Source organism: Taudactylus pleione, unplaced genomic scaffold (assembly GCF_031769625.1).
Source record: "Taudactylus pleione unplaced genomic scaffold, aTauple2 ptg000703l, whole genome shotgun sequence".
NCBI lineage: Eukaryota > Metazoa > Chordata > Amphibia > Anura > Myobatrachidae > Taudactylus > Taudactylus pleione.
Window position 1 is genome coordinate 3,175,887 of NW_028285105.1, and position 19,500 is coordinate 3,195,386.

The 19,500-nt window shown below is 44.3% G+C and overlaps 1 protein-coding gene across 2 annotated transcripts in view; it reads right to left on the bottom strand.

Annotated features, from left to right (window-relative positions):
- Positions 1-19,500, bottom strand: part of EGF (epidermal growth factor) — a 162,105-nt gene that overhangs the window by 60,462 nt on the left and 82,143 nt on the right. For both annotated transcript variants that reach the window (XM_088456410.1, XM_088456409.1), the window contains exons 9-13: positions 13,037-13,162; positions 12,251-12,387; positions 8,805-8,953; positions 5,997-6,101; positions 1,492-1,718 (exon numbers count right to left, since the gene is read on the bottom strand). In XM_088456410.1, coding sequence (XP_088312536.1) covers positions 1,492-1,718; positions 5,997-6,101; positions 8,805-8,953; positions 12,251-12,387; positions 13,037-13,162 — 744 coding nt within the window. The remainder of the gene's footprint in view (positions 1-1,491; positions 1,719-5,996; positions 6,102-8,804; positions 8,954-12,250; positions 12,388-13,036; positions 13,163-19,500) is intronic.

The following is a 19,500-nucleotide window of genomic DNA, read 5'->3' on the forward strand; positions in this document are numbered from 1 at the left end:
TATGCGCCATAGAACTCCCGGGTCATAACACAGAAGTACTTACATCGTGAGGGACTGCTCCTATCATAAGAGCTGGCTAGAGTGAAATTATTTGTTAGTATACATGCATACGGTATACATAACTATACGCCGCTATGCATGCAATAAGGGTCAGGATGTATCTTATAGAATATGCAATACATGCAGGGGCATATTAAGAGAGGAGGGTGCCTCTGTTCACTCCCCATCCGGGGCCCCGTCTTCTCTTCCCGGCTGCCATCAGTGAACTGACAGCAGCAGAAGACTCCAGGCACTGGTCTGTCGCACCATTTTCCCGGTGATTTCCTACTGCATATGCGTAAGATGCCATTTTCAGGCTTTTTATGTAGCGCTACTCTGTGGGACTTCGGAGAGGAAAGTATGAAAAAAAAAAGGGTGTGCAGTGCGGACCAATGTGCACCGCACACCCTGCACCCATTATAAATATGCCCCTGAATACATGATACATCCCGCCATAATGCTGGGTACACACTTGGCAATATATCACTCGTTCTATCAATGAACAATATATTGTGAGTGTATCGCCAGGTGTGTATACCCGACATATTGGTGAATGATGTTAACCACAGACAGAGCCGTAACTAGACTTTTTGGTCCCTGTGCCAGAAAGAGCATTGGCGCCCCTCATTTTTCAAGGGGACATAATGCACCCAAAAAAGGGCCATGGCTTCATGGGGAAGGGCCAGGGAAGAGATAGGGGAGGCCAGGAGATGCTGGGGATGAAATAAGGGGAATCTACAAGCAAGAATGATAATAAACAGAAATTTGACAGGCCCAAACAGCGCCCCCTGACCTGTGGTACCCGTACGATGGCACCAGCCGCACTACCCTAGCTACGGCCCTGATCACAGACATAACAGGTAGGCCATGCAGCTCCGCTGGTGCATATATATGTAAAATATATATTGGTGCATCTGCACGTGAGCAGGCCACCCACCGACTGCCTGTACACTTGCTGCAGGGACGCCGACACTGACATCTCAAATGGGTGATGCAAATTTAAATGCCTGCCCTGTCGTGATGTCAGCCCAGACATATTGAGCAGTTGAATGGTCAGTGTGTATAGCTTACCACTCAGCCACTCTGACAGCGGATTGGTCTGCCACCTGATCAGTCATCGTGTACCAGGCATAAGTCTGCTATATATATTAGCCACAATATTAAAAGTTTAATTTATGTACTATCAAAAAGAAGTCTGCTTTGTACAGTATACTAGCCTTAATATTGTAGTCTGGTTTGTACATTAGCTACCAGAATGTCAACAGTTACCACCATTATGGGCTCTGATTGTATACTAGTCACCAATGAAGAGAGTTTCAGATGGGAACCATGTTTGTCAAGCTGTTTAGTGCCCAAAACGTCTGATGGGGCTTGTACTGTATATTGTGCATACCAGACTGATTAATATTTTCATACAAAAAGGTTAAATAGTATATAACCCCAAAACCTCACCTACTTCATTCTGGGAAATGGTGTGTCGGTTTGAGCCATCCAGATCAGATGATTCAACGACAGATCTCTTGGCATCACACCAATATAGCTTATCAGTGATGGTCTCCACAGTAATTCCACTTGGCCACACCAGGTTAGTGCTGACCACAACTGTCCTTTCACTTCCATCTAGGTGGGAGCTACCTATATGTGGACTGGATGATCCTATATCTGTCCAAAATAATCTCCTTTCGAAAAAAAAAAAGAACAAGTCAAACAGTGTAATCCTTTAAAACAACATGACTTTGTGAACACATGATATTTGGCTTTATGTGAGCTCCTAACTTTGCAATGAAAGCCCTCACTGACAAAATATAACTGTCAGCATGCTTACTAGTGAGCGAGTAAGTCAGTCACAAATCTCACAAAAGTTAAAAATAATAAAATAGCAGATTGAGAATTTATCAGTATTGGCTTCAGTTTAATACTGCCTCTGATTGACTCTGCTTTCTCTTAGATCTCTGACCTACAGTATATATCACTTTATATTTTTTGCTGCTGACAAAAGTTACAACCTTGTGGGGAAAGTCAGGGCACAACCAGCTATAATAATCAATAACAATTTATTTTTATATCTTCTTTAAATATAGATATCTATTTTGTGTTTTACTAGACACTTAAAATCATATAGAAAGTGTAAAAATGAATCCCCCAATGCAAATGCCATTTTGTGACATCATGTCACCATAAGTATTGAAGCAGGACACTTGGCATCGTACCAATACAGCTACAAAAAAGTAACGTATTAGAGGGTTTGCAGTGGCTGGCATCTTATTACAGGAGCTAATGGTTGACTCTGCTTCCCCTGCTGAATGTGGACTCTTTTGTCTAATATCACACAAATATCCAGAAAACAAGTTTCAGATTGTGTGACAAGACATTTAAATACTGTAAGCTGTAACTGTAACTGTAAGAAGTGTAGAGAGCCCATTTTGGGGCCATTTCCTTCTTATTTTGGAGTCACAGGGGTCTATTTTCTAAGCAGTGTTAGGAGAAGTGAAAAGTGATAAGGTGCCAGCCAATCAGCTCCCAACTGTCATTTTTCAAACACAGCCTGTGAGATGGCTGTTAGGAGCTGATTGGCTGGCACCTTATCACTTTTCACTCTTCACTTTTCACTTCTCCTAACACTGCTTAGTAAATAGACCCTACAGACTTTCCCTAACCCCCAGGAAAAAACTTTTCAAACTTTTAACAATTCCTTGGCAGTTCAGGACAGTGGCCTATATTTCAGTGTAATTCCTTTTACACATGTCCTCGGAGATTCCCCAAATCAGGGACTCCTCTGAACACCCAGGAGAGTAGTTCTCCATCATGCATCCCCCTCCCCTTCTTGTAAAGAGTGCCGGGCCTTAAGGCGCATATCCATATGCCGATATTATTGAGCAATTGCATGATTACGACATTGTAATCGTGCAATCGCTCAGTAATCGTGCACAAATCATGCACTCTTAAGTCGGAAACGACCAGTGATGACCGCTCCCGCTGGTCGTTTCCGACATCAATCATCGGATCAACATGCCGGTCAATCTGCCGATAATGACAGATTGGCCATGTTCACAGATGATGGAGGGTGCCTACACTGAACATCTGCTCGTTCAGTGTAGGCACAGCACAGACTGTGAAATGACTGCACGATTACAATGTCGTAATCGTGCAGTCGTTTTTTGGTCTGCTAATGGATGTGCGGCATTAGTGATGCTTTAGGTCCCACTGGGTGAGTCTCGATGACGTGATTTATGTGACTAAACTCCCGCCTCCCTGCTGAGTGATGACACAATCATGTTACAGTACAACAGGGTGCTGGGAAGTGGTGATGAAAATCAAGTCTCTATCTCTCTTCCTTTCCCACTTGACCTTTGGACCTAAAGTATGCAGTAAGCTTTTGTACCTTCCAGAAGCATATGTTTATTAAACAGATATAATAAAAACATTTCCAATATCCATTATTATTATTATTATTATTATTATTATTATTATTATTATTATTATTATTATCCTTTATTTATATGGTGCCACAAGTGTTCCGCACCTTATATAGTACATAAACAAATAAGTTGACAAGCGACTTACAGTACAATACAATTTAGGACAAGGACATGGATAATATACATTAATGGTCATTATAAATTGATAGGAACAGTGGGCCTAATTCATACCCGCTCGCGAGCGCTGAGCACTCGCAAGCGGGTCGATGTTGGCCAAGTGCGCATGCGCGAGACCCGTATAACGACGGCCAAGCCGTCGTTATGGGTCTCGCACCAAAGGGGGCGTGCTGTCGATGGTGATTGACAGCACGCCCCCTTTGGTGGGCGTGCCGGGGGCGTGGCTGCCCAGACGGAGGCGTTCTCATGGGAACGCCTACCGTCTGGGGCCGGCCCCACTGACATCACAAGTGATGTCAGTGGGAGTGCTTTTGGCTCTGATAGAGCCGAAAGTACTCCAGGGCTTGCAGCAACGAGAACCTACCGCAAGGGCCTCGTTGCAAGCCCGATGGTCGCGATGGTCTTCACCATCACAACCATCATTTTGGCCGCTCGCTATAGCTGTGGGTAGATGGCAATAGCAATTTTGTCCGTGATGCAGTTATGACACCGGTCTAAATCCCGATGGGGGAAGCCTGACAAGGGTCTTAAGATAGGCGTTGAAATACCGACGCCTATCTTAATCCTGACGCCGGAGTCCAGAATGACACCAGACTGAACGAGGTAAGTCCGGGGCGCCTTTTCTGTTAGCTACAGGGGGGAGGGTTATGTTTAGGCAGTGTAGCGGGGTTAGGGTTAGGTTTTGTTAGGGGAGATTAGGGTTAGGCACCCCTAGGGGGGAGGGTTAGGGTTAGGCACCACTGGGGGGGTTAAGGTTAGGCACTAAAGGGCGAGGGTTAGGGTTAGGCATGAAGGGGGGAGACTTAGGTTTAGGCACTAACGGGGAGGGTTAGGATGCGGGTGGGGAGGGTTATGGTTAGGCTACAAAAAGGGTGGGTTAGGGTTAGGGGGAGGGTAAGTATACTTACCCGACTCCTATCGGGATACCAACCATCGGGATACCGCTGTCGATAGACAGGGGATCCCGACAGCCGGCATTACATACCGATTCCATATTGTCTCCATTGCCAGGAATGGGGACCCAGAAACAGCCTTTCCCGGCTTCAGCAAACTGTAAATGGCACAATCAATGCCTTGTAGATTTGGCACATGTGCTAATCACCTAAAACTATGCTGCTATATCTGTAGCTGTATTAAATCTGTCTTTGTGAAATTGCACAGGCTAACCTTATGTCCAGCACAAGAACCACACTTCAGAAATAGTGTCCAATATGGCTACATTGGTAAATAATGATTGACAGACAGCGTCTGTTTGGGGGAGGTAACGGGGGTATGGTGACTCAAACGCAAGCGTGTCTTGATCGTTTAGGAGACGTGTCACAGCCGGCGTCTACGTCTTATGCGGTAGTTCTGGCCATGACATGTTATTTGCAATGGACATTCTGAGCAACCACAGAGTGGCTCAGAGGTCCGATGATGAGACCGATGTGCGTCCAATGCTTTGTACACAAGCAGCACATCTGAGAAGCCGGCGGCTGCAACATAACTTCTCAGATCGGCTGTGTACGAGATTGCAGCAGTGATGGACATTGCATCTACTTCTGAATCAGGGCCTTTGTCACATTGGTCCAATTTCCTGATATTGGCTACTATGATATCTCAGCGTGTGCAGCCAGCTGAATAGTAATACTAATGATGACGGTGGGTGGCAGAGCTTTCTGGGCCTAATTCAGACCTGCTCGCGAGAGCTGAGCGCTCGCAAGCGGGTCGATGGTGCCCTAATGCGCATGCGCATGAGGGAGCTCCGTCGTGTGCATGCGCGAGACCCGCATAGCGACAGCCTAGCTGTCGCTATGGGTCTCGCACCAAAGGGGGCGTGCTGTCGATGGTGACTGACAGCACGCCCCCTTTGGTGGGCGTGCCGGGGGCGTTGCTGCCCAGACGGAGGCGTTCCCATGGGAACGCCTTCCATCTGGAGCTGGCCCCACTGACATCACTAGTGATGTCAGTGGGAGTGATTTTGGCTCTGATAGAGCCAAAAGCACTCCAGGGCTTGCGGCAGCGAGACCCTACCGCAGGGTCTCGTCTCAAGCCCGATGGTCACGATGGTCTTGACCATCGCGACCATCTTTTTGGCCGCTCACATAAGCTGTGTGTGTTCACCCACAGCTATGCGAGCGGCCAGGAGGCCGCTCCATTTTTAGGTAGGAGGGCCCTGATTCAGAGCGAGCGCTCTGGTCGGAGCGTCCGGCTCTGAATCAGGCCCTCTGCTTACACATGCATTAGTTGAAATGGATTCCCGCATTAACATAAGATAGTAAATCATGCTCCTGCGATTGCCCGCAACTATAGCCACTGTAACCAGGCTATAATGCTAAGTAATAAAGAGGCTGAGCACAATGGCCCATCATTGCTTCTTACCCCACCAGTGGATGAACACAAATTCCTCTTGGCTGATGCACATTTTCCTGAATAATTGTTTTTCTGTTTTCCCCATTCAAATCGCTTCTTTCAATACAAGATTTTCTGTTAGATAAAAATAATAAAGACAAGTTAGCAATCTATGGTTGTTTTGTAGAAGTGAGAAAAACTTTCAACACTGAGATGTACAGTATCTGCTTGTTCCACATTTGGCTGTGAAAAATGACGTTTTGCATACAGAATTAGGCTTACCCAGTCCTACTCCACTACAACACACAACATAATGAGTTGTTCAAAGGCTATAAATTCAGCAAAATATAAAATACTTAACTACAAGTGGCATCCAGGGCATGCTGGGACCTGTAGTGTCATAGAAACATTCTAAAAATAACAAAACTACAAACAGCAAAGAAAGGTTCTTAAGTTAAAAAACATACTTTCCCAAACCCGTGTTCACCATTTTATTATACTCCTAGTGGCACAGATATGTTTGCTATCAGGCATACACCCCTGATTTTGTTGCAACTGAACTTGGCCTTTGCTTGCCCACTCTTTCTTCCACTAAGCACAAGGAACCCTAACTGTAAGATGTGGCCGAACCTGCATCTTCATGTATCTTTCATGTGGAATGAATAGTTGGGAAACACATATTTTGAGGTACAAAGATGATCTGCAGCAGAATTTTGCTGCAGCTTTTCTCATCTTTGTTTTGGAAACATTTTTATAAAGGGAATAGGAATATCAACAGTGCAGTCCACAAGTTATTGATTATATACAGTATAGTAGATAATATTGTGAATAAACCTTTTTCTATTGTAGCACAATTATGGTTACATTATAAGAATTAGATGTTCAGCAATGGATATCAAAATATGGGTTGGGTACAGGATCCCGGCGGTCGGGATGCCGACAGTCACAATACCAACAGCAGCATCCTAACAGTCAGAATCCCGACCTAACTACGTAAGTACACTAACCCTAATCCCTAACCCTGCCCACCTTGCAGACTAACCCTCCTCCCCTGCAGCCTAATCCTCACCTCCCGCAGCCTAATCCAGGGGGCATAATTATAATGGGTGCAAGGTGTGTGGTGCACACGGGCCCTTGGGTACAGGGGGATCCACGCATCTCACACCCTGCACCCAATTTCATATAATTACCTCTCCGCCGGCCCGGCGCTGCCTGCAGTGCTGCAGAAATCACCGGGAAAACGGTCACTGCAGTCATTTCCCCGGTGATTCGCGCATGTGCAATAGAACTGTCCTGAGAACACGATGCGGGCACCATATTCCTGGAGACCTGTGCATGCACAGTAGACTCTGGCACAATGCCAGAGTCTACTGCGGCGCCGGAGAGGACAGGGGTCCGATCGGAGCCTGCACACGGGCCACCTCTTCTCTCGAAGCACCTCTGACCTAACCCTTACCCCTAACTCTAAGCCTAACACTCTCCCTAATGCTAATACTTACCATCTGGATTCTGGTGCCGGGATTCCGACTGCTTTCGGGATTCCGGTGCCGGTATTCTGAGCAACGGCATCCAAACCGCCGGGATGCTAACTACATCCCCAAAATACATATTGTACAAAGATAATAATAAACAAAATATTCAAAAATATTACTGAATATTACTAAACTCAGGCAGCTTTGCAATTGCGATTCTTTGCAGATATGGTAATGCACAGGAGGCATCACGCTCAATGCAGCATCGGTTAATTTGCATACCATCAGCCGGCTGCGGTGACCCATAGGGTTCCGCAGCCGGCCGCCGCAGTTTAGAGGAAAAGGCCAGAAAATCTCCATCACCCGACGTAGATCCTGGCCTCTTCCTTCCCCCCCAACGGCAGCGACACGCTTCCGTTTCAGGTAACGGAGGCTGTCGCCACCCCCGCCCCCAAATGGCAGCAGTCTGTCAATCACTGACAGTCTGCTGCCAGTTTGCAAGCGCACTCTCAGACCCATTCTGCACATGCGCTGAAAGGGTCTGGCGCCTGTGCAGATTCCCAAACATCGGGGATCTGCCTTCAGCAGTGCACTAGCATGCACTGCTGAATCAGGCCCTGAATTCGCATCTTTCCATTCGCACCTCCCTGAGGGTGAGAGATGGAAAGGAACATTTTTATTTTAAGGTTAAAATGTCGGGACACTGTACTGAACCCCTTGAAGACCCCCCCTAATGACTAATTAGGCAATTGGAAGTTTCCAAGTAGCTTAATTAGTCCAATAATCACATGTCATTTTGGGGGAAAGAATTTCCTCAAATTACCCCAAAATCATTAGTTTAGGCACCCCAAATTTAATTACAATGCTTTTTTAATTGAAAAATATTTATTTTATCATTTGTTTAAAAGTTTTCAAAGTACCCTCAAAGTAACCCAATATATAATTTTTTCCTACTTTTTTTTGCATTTTTCGCTTTCTTAGTTTAAGATTAAGTAAAAAAAAGTTTGTTTTTTATCATTCTCTAGCATTTTAAAAAAAAACAAATCAGCCATTTGACACCATTTAAAAGCCTTCAGTACCTTCCTAATGCCCACAAACAACCTTCTATACGGTCCTGCTAATGTAATTATCAATTTTGGGTGGTCCAGGATGGTCTCCCCATTTTTTCATGCACATCTCTCACATCGCATTTGGCAGGCAATTCGCAAACCTCAGCTTTTTTTTATTGGCATTTTTTATTGGTTTGGAGAATTCTCGGGAGTACGTATTCGTGCGAAGTCTGTGAGTTTCATGAAACAAACTCGCTACTCGTAATTGTATTTACCCCCAAAAGCACAAAGCATCTGAAAAGATACAAAATCCATACCCTCTGTCAGTCCAGTATAGTTTTCTGTTATTGGCATCAATAGCAACACCCTCTGGAGTGTCCAAGGCTTCAGAAATCACTTTCTCACGACCACCGCCATCCATGTTTGCACTTTCTATGCACTTCAGAGCTGTGTGTGCAAAGTAAATCTAAGAATAAAATTGTGCAAATGGATAAAACATGATACTGGTGATGCTCAGTGTACAGCAAGTTGCATGAATGGAATCAATGAATAAGTATGTACACACTGGTAATAAAAATATGAATGTATCCTTCAGAAATCTCTGTATAGTTGCATTAATTTGACCTAAAATGAGAGTCATCTTCCTCTTAGTTCTAATGATATATTATACTGTATAATCCAATCAATTAACACATTATTATTTATCCCTTGTTGAGCTGCTTGATGCAATTTGCATCATTATGACACAATCCTGCTTACTGTACTTTAGTAAACTCCCCCACCCACCTCTGGGAGTCCTGGAGTTCTCCTAATAATTTAAGCCAGGAGTCTCCCAGACATTATGTGGGATAGGTAACTATGACTGGACAGTGTCTGACCTGCTGAACCTGATGACTTTTGAGTCTATAATTTCCTTTATAACATTTAAAAAAGTGTGTGCTATTTCTCTGCTGGTGTGACAGTTCTGAACCATTTATCTTTATTAGGGTAATCACATTCTTTAAGTTGACTATTAGGACCGTTAGCTGAAATGACTGCAGCAATACAGATCATTTTTAATAACTATATTTCAACACATCCACATGTGGAGTACAAGATTTTATTATTTTAATTGAGATATAAAAAAATCGGCATTTTTTAAAATAACCATGGACAAGCAAAGCAACTGACATGAAGTTTACTTTGTCCATAAGCAAAACACATCATGCTTTCCTTTCCTCAAGAGCCAAATACGGTAACACAGAGAATCGTAATGCTTTTAATACAGTTAATCTATGTATAAGCCATCTTTGTAACAGATTTCCAGTACCAAAACTGTGACTGTCCTGGGAAAATTTAGACACATGGGAGTCTTTGACTAACTAGGTCTGGTATATGTTTTTATAACTTCTGTAATCAATTTTGGATTAATTTAAAATTCTGCAGATTTAAATGGATAATCACTCAAATGCTCTCTAAGTTTACATTTAATAACAGCTCAAATTAGTTGCTGCTGTACTGTTGTCACTACAGTTTGTGCAAAGTCAAAAGCTTTAATGAAAGCAGATAAGAGTGCCATCTTGTGGTGCATTATTAATATTACAATAATATACATTCAGGCTGATAGAAATTCAAGTTTGTAAATGTATAAGTAATTGAATAAACAAATCTGTTTTTTCTCTGTTGAGTCCAAACCTACTGCTGACAGAATTGTCAAAACTTTATTTAATGTACAGAGTCACATTACCCCCTTAGATCTGTGTAAATATTTCCAACATTGTTTTCATTTTAAAATATAAACATATACTGGTTGGAATATATTATTTGCATAATAAAGCATAAATGTACACAATATTAAATATAAATCAATATAATTTTTAATTAACTACTAGTGGCCCCTGAAATGTTAATAAGAAAATAGTGGAACACCTTATGTCAGGACTGCGACTATTTCAGTACATAAAGATAGACTACTTTTGCCAAAGTTCCATTGTGGTTGTTGGAGGAGCTATCCTGCTTGCTGGCATGCTTCTCATTCATGGAATAGAGTTTTAAAGTTATCATCTGTTTCCCAGGTGTCGTCAGGTTGTGGGATTCCTAGATTGCTCATTATTTCAAACCTGATTCCATTTGGGTCACATGTTCTGAAACTTCCTATGGATCACAGACCTCTAGTATAAAGCCTGTTACTAACTGTGCCTCAGTGTCTGTGCAACGTTGCTTTCAGGTCTTTTCTTGGACTCCTGCCAGATCCCCGCTGTGCCTGTGGATTGCTGTGGACTTTGTTATCTTCCAGATGAACTTTGGATGCCAGTTACCCACTGCACTACAGAGCCCAGCATTCCTATTGTCTAAGTATTGCTTTTGCTCCATCATTGTGCTTTCATCATTTTGCTGCACTTTACCTGTTGTCTTTTTGTTCCTGTGGATATTGAACTCATCCTTGTTACAGTTGTCAACTGCACTGTTAAAGTGTCATCTCTGCATCATGGGGCTTAACCCCGCTCCGAACCCTAGCCACACCACTGGGCTCAACCCTGCTACAATCTTCTCTGCATCACGGGGCTCAACCCTGCTCCATACTCTAGCCACACCACAGGGCTCAACCCTGCTATAATCTTCTCTGCATCACAGGGCTCAACCCTGCTCTGTACTCTAGCCACATTGCAGGGCTCAACCCTGTTCCAGAATTCCATCATATCACAGGGTTCAACCCTGCTTCAATATTCTCTGCATTATGGGGCTCAACCCTGCTACGAACTCTAGCCATGCTGCAGGGCTCAACCCTGTTCTGGAATATCATCACCTTACAGGGCTTAACCCTGCTCTGTCTTCACTATACCACAAGGCTCAAGTTTGCTTCATCACTCAGTGCACTATAGGGCTCGGCCCTGTCCCGGAACTATATTATTCTGCAGGGTTCGCTCTGCTCCGGATTTCCAATACTACAGGGTTCTACCCTGTCCAAGGTCCTCAATGCCATCCTGAGGTGTTAGCCTCATACTGGACTCGGGGTTCCTTACCATGTTAGTTCGTATATGTTAAAGACTGCATATATATTTGGGGATTCTTTCCTATACTTATTGTTGCATATATGAATCTCTGTGCTGTTTGAGACTTTATATGATACCTTGCTGATTATAATTCTTTTGTGAATAAATTCTATTTTACTTTTATCCTGTGCTACTGAGTTTCATTGAAAGGTCATTCCTAAAGACCACCCCAGTTTATTGTGCCTAGTAGGCCTGCCTCCCTCCTGGAGTCTCAAGTGTCGGCAGCCGTGACACCTTATCTAAATTATTATGACACTAGACTATTTTTGAAGAACCATTTTAGTAGTGCTGTGCAATAGGTAGGCTAGTGTCATTGGAAATGCCCTGAGGGCATGTGGGGGATTCTAGGGTAAGTTCAAGCATGTGACGATCAAACATCATGTGGAAGGTTTGCAGGGCATTTGGGGGCATCTTGGGATGAGTGATGTGTGAGCTTCTGGGAGGATAGGAGGTGAATATTGAATTTTACTGTGACTCTGTTTAACCAAGTGCCATAGTAGGCTTAAATTACTAGCCCAGATATATTTCTTTGAAATGTTACCTGAGCAACCCAAAGGCTCTGCTCAGGGAACACTGGATTCCAGGTATGAGACTTCCTAGCAAAGTGAAACACTTAATAAAGTCACTGATATATTGAGGAGATATAAAAAAGTGTAATGTGTAAAATGGGTAACACCTTTAATGCAGAAAAGTTGTAACAGAGAAAACAATATATGTTCAGTATACAATACCCTATTTTCCACAGGGTCATAGTCCAGTGCAAAGACTCCCCCCATCTGTGAGTCAAGTAGACTTTCATAATGTGTCCCATCAAAGTTCATTCTCCGTATGTCATGCACAGTTGCAAACAGTAAGAATGGCCGAGGACCTGTACTTGAAGCACAAAAAACGTTTTTAAGGTTGAATATTCTAGAGAAAAAACTAGTTATTGCAAATAAAAACTTGGTAGTAAGTGTCTGATATTTTTAAATAGACTTTTGGGGCCTGATTCTGAGTCGCATGCTTCTGTGGCCCCTTTTCCATTCGGCTGCGCATTGTACTCACTTTCATATGTTAATGCGACAATTGGCTGAACTAAGTCGCAAGTCTGTGTATGTGAATGTGCAAGCCTATCCCGCACTTACACCAGCCCATGCTAGGTGCAACAGATCTGCCTGAAACAGGCATCCATTACCCATACGCACGGCTCACATTCGCACGGAGATGTACACAATGCTCCCATCATAAATATCTGCTCAGCACGCCTCCATACTCACTACCCAGAAACATCTACTTCACACTGGTCTCTGTTAGCACAAGATGTGGCATGCAAACACCTAATTGTGACTTCGGACACGTCAGGCAGAGCATGCATACACTGTTTGGCGATCAGAAGCTTGTGCAGTCAGCTCACAAACAGGAGATGCGTCTATTTAACAGATGCATCCACTCAGAATCAGGCCCTTAGAATATAAATATTGTAACTTGAATAAGGAGAAACAATAAATCAATGAACAAATCTATGAAGTTGTACTGACCTGAAGCAAGGCACCGTTTCTTATCCCATTGCAGAGTGTACCCAGGAAAACAGTTACATTCCAAGTTTTCTCCTCTGAATTTCCTGCACAATTGACTACATCCACCATTGTCTGGAGTGGAGCAACCTTGAAAACAACATTGATATTGTTTAGACGTGGTGAAATATATAAAGTAATAGTTCAAAGAAGAAAGTAACAAGTGAGAAAAATTATATGTATTAAATTATGTGATTAAAACACTTCCTGCTGCTGCCGGTGGTTAGGATCCTATTTTCACATAATATGATTCCAGCGCTATCTGTATTTATATCTTTATTAGTATCTTGGTAGATCTTATTCAAATTCTTATTCAGTAGCCTGTACAAGTGAATCATTACATTACCAAACTTGTAACATATGTAAGTGAACTTAGATCGACTGTAATTGCAGCAAAGGAGATATTAGATATAAGGCCGGCTCCATAAAAACAAAAAAAACGCCCTGATTCAGAGCGAGCGCTCTGAAAGAGCGTCCGGCTCTGAATCAGGGCCTGTGGCCGGTAGAAACAGAATCCGGGCTGTGACTGGTAGAAACGGAATGAGAAGTGTCCCTGACTTTAGGAGGTTCTAATATTCTCCCAAAATTTCTTAGACGAGGGTAGAAGCATCTTGTAACAGGGCCCCAATGGAAAACGTGAACTTTCTTTAGCTTCGTGGACATCACCTAACTGAAGAAATGGGAACCACTAATGACTGATGGGAAGAACCAAAAGCGCAGATGTTGGGAGTCTCACACTTGCCACCAGTTCTCGGTGGGTGCAGAGTACAGTACAGTGATCATCATAACCACAATATAAACACAGGTGTAGTTCCCGGCGCCGCTGACGTTCAACCTCAGTAAGTTTAAGGTGCATGAAACTTTGATGCCTTACTTTAGTTTGCTTTGGATAGATGTTAGTCAAGTCAGGAGTAGCACTAGAAAGCTTGGGAATAACTTTAAACATTTTGGGATGGAGACTTTGTAGTTGTTCTAGAAGCCAGTAGATACTCTTGAAATGTTCAAGGTCACAAACATCAGTTAATTAGGAGACCAGAGGACACTTGAGAGATTGACTAGTATACACGGAAAAAGTTTCTTCCGTAGGAGTAGTTGGAACTTGAGAACAAAACTCTGCAGAAGAGGACACAGGAGAATTCACTGGCAGAACTTGTGTTGTTTCTGGAGTCAAAGCAGCAAGAACAGAATGAATAACCTTCAATTGACTAGAAAGTTCTAGCAGCTGCTGTCTCATGAGTTGCTGAGTTGTTTCCTGAGTATTCATACGAAAAAGTAGGTTTTGAAAAACCGCTTCACCCTGGAACCTGGTGGCTTGCATGTTGTCGGCTGTTGAAACTGTCAGGAACCGTATGGAAAGTTCGTTAGGAGAAGACAAAAGCCAGCAGGTTAGGGCGGCTAGGGAACGACCAGGTGAGTGACAGTACTAGGTCTCCCTATTGCGGGTAAACCCAGGTTTGGCTAGACTTCCCCAGAGGAGCGGAGTCTGACTCACTTGGTGGTCTTCACCAGTGACCCCTCCAGTTTGGATATGGGCTTCACTGCACCAAGTGAGCAGGCCGCAGCCACCTGGACAGGTACATGGGAGTGGCAGGAAGACCGGAACTATATTAGAATGAATTAGCACTGGGGCCCCTAGGAATGAAATAACACTAGAGGCTAGCGTAAATACTAAAAACTAGGACACAAAGGATAAGCTGGGACTGAATACTTGAACACAGGAGATCGGCATGTGAACTGAATACTTGAACACAGGAGATCAGCGTATGAACTGAATACTTGAACACAGGAGATCTGCATATGAACTGAATACTTGAACACAGGAGATCTGCATGTGAACTGAATACTTGAACACAGGAGATCAGCGTATGAACTGAATACTTGAACACGGGAGATCGGCATATGAACTGAATACTTGAACACAGGATATCGGCAGATTAACTGAATACTTGAGCACAGGAGATCAGGGTGTGAACTGAATACTTGAACACAGGAGATCAGTGAATGAACTAAATACTTGAACACAGGAGATCAGCAGATGGACTGAATAAATACAAGAGACCAACATATGAACTGAATACTTGAACTCAGGAGATCAGTGAATGAACTGAATACTTGAACACAGGAGATGCACTGAGAATTTGTTAAGGATCTAGTTGCTGACTTGCACTGAGAACACAGGGAGATGTAACACAGCATGTACTGGGAATTGCTAGAGACCCAGCTGAGAGCTAACTAGTAATTAGCATGAAAGCTGACACCACAGTAACACAGGGAGGCAGCTGGGGAACAGAACAGCACAATAATAACAACAAAAGAGCTGTAATGTAAAGAACTGGAGTTCAGTGAGAGAACAGAAATGACACACTGGAAGTCAGCATGGGAGTTGATATAAATAACACTGGAGGACAGCGAGAAGGCTGAAGCAACACATTGAGGACCTAACATGGAGAAACACTGGTGAGTATCACAGTCATTGGAACAGCGATGTTGAACAGCATTTTCTTGTTCCTGGAGCCAGACTTAAATACCCCTGGGTAGTTGGTCATTGGATCAGAAGATCTGCTGAGTGACCACAGGACTACCATTGGGAGAGACTAGTCAGGTAAGATGGACCAACATGGCTGCACCCATGCCTGGCACCCCGGGAACCAGGATGCATGCATGGAAGCCCTAGCAGACCCCAGGGAGAATATTCAGTCACCACTCACCTCCACTCCCAGCTACTGAACACCTAAGCCCAAGGACACTGGCGCAGAGGTGAGTAGTGGATGATCCCAGGCCGCATCCTGACAACAGGTCTGTATGCAGTGGGAACACTACAAAGCTGGAAGGTTAATGAACCAACGAAGTTGCAACAAAGTCACAGAGGACACAAACACAGGATACAAAGAAAGCCTGCAGCCTTGAACTATCCAGGGTAGGAACATATTGTTGAGGCAATGGCTTGCACACAGAAACTGGTTTAACTAGGAGGTGGTCACTAGTCATTGCTAGCTGACCAGGTGAAAACACAGGTGCATCAGTTAATCCCAGGTAGGCGCCCCTGTGATGTTTCAGAAACTGCAATGAATGAATGTCTGAGTCTAAAAGGGATGCTAAGACCCTGATTCATGACAACAAGCTGGGATACCCTGCGTTGCCGGGTTGAAGACTGGACCCTGAAGTACACCAGCAGTTTTAAATATTTTACATTGTCCTCGTCTATAGCCTGGATAACTATGCAAATTAGGAGTAAATGCCCAGGCAGGTGTATTCTCATATTGTTTGGAATGGGGGTTTATCAGGAGCCGACTGACTTATAGAACAGAAATCAGTATAGCTTCCAAAATCACTTGACTTTTAGAAAACACTGCAGAACAGAGGGTTTTATTCAGCTGCAGACGGATATGCTATCGCAGCTGCTAACATCTGTTTATCATGCAAACACAGAGGGCTGACTAACTCCGTATTTTATGTATGTGGCTGTTGGAAAAGTGATATAACACAGCATTTTGGAAGAAATGAGAGTGTGACAGTGTGTGTATTAGGGGTGAGCGGGTTTGGATTTCTGAAATCCGAACCCCCCCGAGCCCCCCCGATCCGAGGCCGATCCGAGTCAGGCTCGACTTTTCCCGCCTGACTCGGATCTGAAATCGAGGCAAAATATCATCATCCCGCCTTCCGAGTCTCGCGGGTTTTGGATCCTATATAAGGTACCCGCGTCGGCGCCATTTTCTCACTCGGCTGTGGACAGTGAAGAGGGAGGGTGGGAGTTAGGGCTGGCTGGGCTGTGTAGTGTAGTGTAGTGTAGTGTAGTGCAGAGTAGTGTTGTGCTGTGCTGTGCTGCGCTGTGCTGCTGTTGTCCACTACTTCAAAGTCCATAGGGGCTGGCTGTGTTGTGCTGTGCTGCTGTTGTTAATAGGGGCTGTGTCCACTACTTCAAAGTCCATAGGGGCTGGCTGGACTGTGTTGTGCAGTCAGTTCTCTATAGGGGCTGTGTCCACTCCAAAGTCCTGTGCAGTGTCCCAGTCCTAAAGGGGTGCTGTAGTGTTGTCCAGGGGGTGCTCTGTCCATCAGGGGTGCTCCCCCCAAGTGCTAAAAAAATAATATTTTTTGTGTGTTTGTGAATTGTGTGCGCAGTAGCCGCACGTGCATCAACAAAGTAGTGCCAAGCGTGCGCCTGTGTCATAAGTAAAGGGCCGGCTGGCTTGACCATTAAAGGGTGCTGTAACCCCCAAAGTACACTCCAAACCAAAAAAATATATATTTTCTGTGTTTGTGAATTGTGTGCGCAGTAGCCGCACGTGCATCAACAAAGTAGTGCCAAGCATGCGCCTGTGTCATAAGTAAAGGGCCGGCTGGCTTGACCGTTAAAGGGTGCTGTAACCCCCAAAGTACACTCCAAACCCCCCCAAAAATATTTTCTGTGTTTGTGAATTGTGTGCGCAGTAGCCGCACGTGCATTAACAAAGTAGTGCCAAGCGTGCGCCTGTGTCATAAGTAAAGGGCCGGCTGGCTTGACCGTTAAAGGGTGCTGTAAACCTCAAAGTACACTCCAAACCAAAAAAAAAATATTTTCTGTGTTTGTGAATTGTGTGCGCAGTAGCTGCACGTGCATCAACAAAGTAGTGCCAAGCGTGCGCCTGTGTCATAAGTAAAGGGCCATCTGGCTTGACCGTTAAAGGGTGCTGTAACCCCCAAAGTACACTCCAAACCAAAAAAAAATTTTTTTTCTGTGTTTGTGAATTGTGTGCGCAGTAGCCGCACGTGCATCAACAAAGTAGTGCCAAGCGTGCGCCTGTGTCATAAGTAAAGGGCCGGCTGGCTTGACCGTTAAAGGGTGCTGTAACCCCCAAAGTACACTCCAAACCAAAAAAATATATATTTTCTGTGTTTGTGAATTGTGTGCGCAGTAGCCGCACGTGCATCAACAAAGTAGTGCCAAGCGTGCGCCTGTGTCATAAGTAAAGGGACGTCTGGCTTGACCATTAAAGGGTGCTGTAACCCCCAAAGTACACTCCAGTCCAAACCAAAAAAAAAAATATTTTCTGTGTTTGTGAATTGTGTGCGCAGTAGCCGCACGTGCATCAACAAAGTAGTGCCAAGCGTGCGCCTGTGTCATAAGTAAAGGGCCAGCTGGCTTGACCGTTAAAGGGTGCTGTAACCCCCAAAGTACACTCCAAACCAAAAAAAAATATATTTTCTGTGTTTGTGAATTGTGTGCGAAGTAGCCGCACGTGCATCAACAAAGTAGTGCCAAGCGTGCGCCTGTGTCATAAGTAAAGGGCCATCTGGCTTGACCGTTAAAGGGTGCTGTAACCCCCAAAGTACACTCCAGTCCAAACCAAAAAAAAAATTATTTTCTGTGTTTGTGAATTGTGTGCGCAGCAGCCGCACGTGCATCAACAAAGTAGTGCCAAGCGTGCGCCTGTGTCATAAGTAAAGGGCCGGCTGGCTTGACCATTAAAGGGTGCTGTAACCCCCAAAGTACACTCCAAACAAAAAAAATATATATTTTATGTTTGTGAATTGTGTGCGCAGTAGCCGCACGTGCATCAACAAAGTAGTGCCAAGCATGCGCCTGTGTCATAAGTAAAGGGCCAGCTGGCTTGACCGTTAAAGGGTGCTGTAACCCCCAAAGTACACTCCAGTCCAAATCAAAAAAATAATTATTTTCTGTGTTTGTGAATTGTGTGCGCAATAGCCGCACGTGCATCAACAAAGTAGTGCCAAGCGTGCGCCTGTGTCATAAGTAAAGGGCCGGCTGGCTTGACCGTTAAAGGGTGCTGTAACCCCCAAAGTACACTCCAAACCCAAAAAAATATATTTTCTGTGTTTGTGAATTGTGTGCGCAGTAGCCGCACGTGCATCAACAAAGTAGTGCCAAGCGTGCGTCTGTGTCATAAATAAAGGGCCGGCTGGCTTGACCGTTAAAGGGTGCTGTAAACCTCAAAGTACACTCCAAACCAAAAAAATATATATTTTCTGTGTTTGTGAATTGTGTGCGCAGTAGCTGCACGTGCATCAACAAAGTAGTGCCAAGCGTGCGCCTGTGTCAGAAGTAAAGGGCCGGCTGGCTTGACCGTTAAAGGGTGCTGTAACCCCCAAAGTACACTCCAAACCAAAAAAATATATATTTTCTGTGTTTGTGAATTGTGTGCGCAGTAGCCGCACGTGCATCAACAAAGTAGTGCCAAGCGTGCGCCTGTGTCATAAGTAAAGGGCCGGCTGGCTTGACCATTAAAGGGTGCTGTAACTCCCAAAGTACACTCCAAACCAAAAAAATATATATTTTCTGTGTTTGTGAATTGTGTGCGCAGTAGCCGCACGTGCATCAACAAAGTAGTACCAAGCGTGCGCCTGTGTCATAAGTAAAGGGCCGTCTGGCTTGACCGTTAAAGGGTGCTGTAACCCCCAAAGTACACTCCAGTCCAAACCAAAAAAAAAAT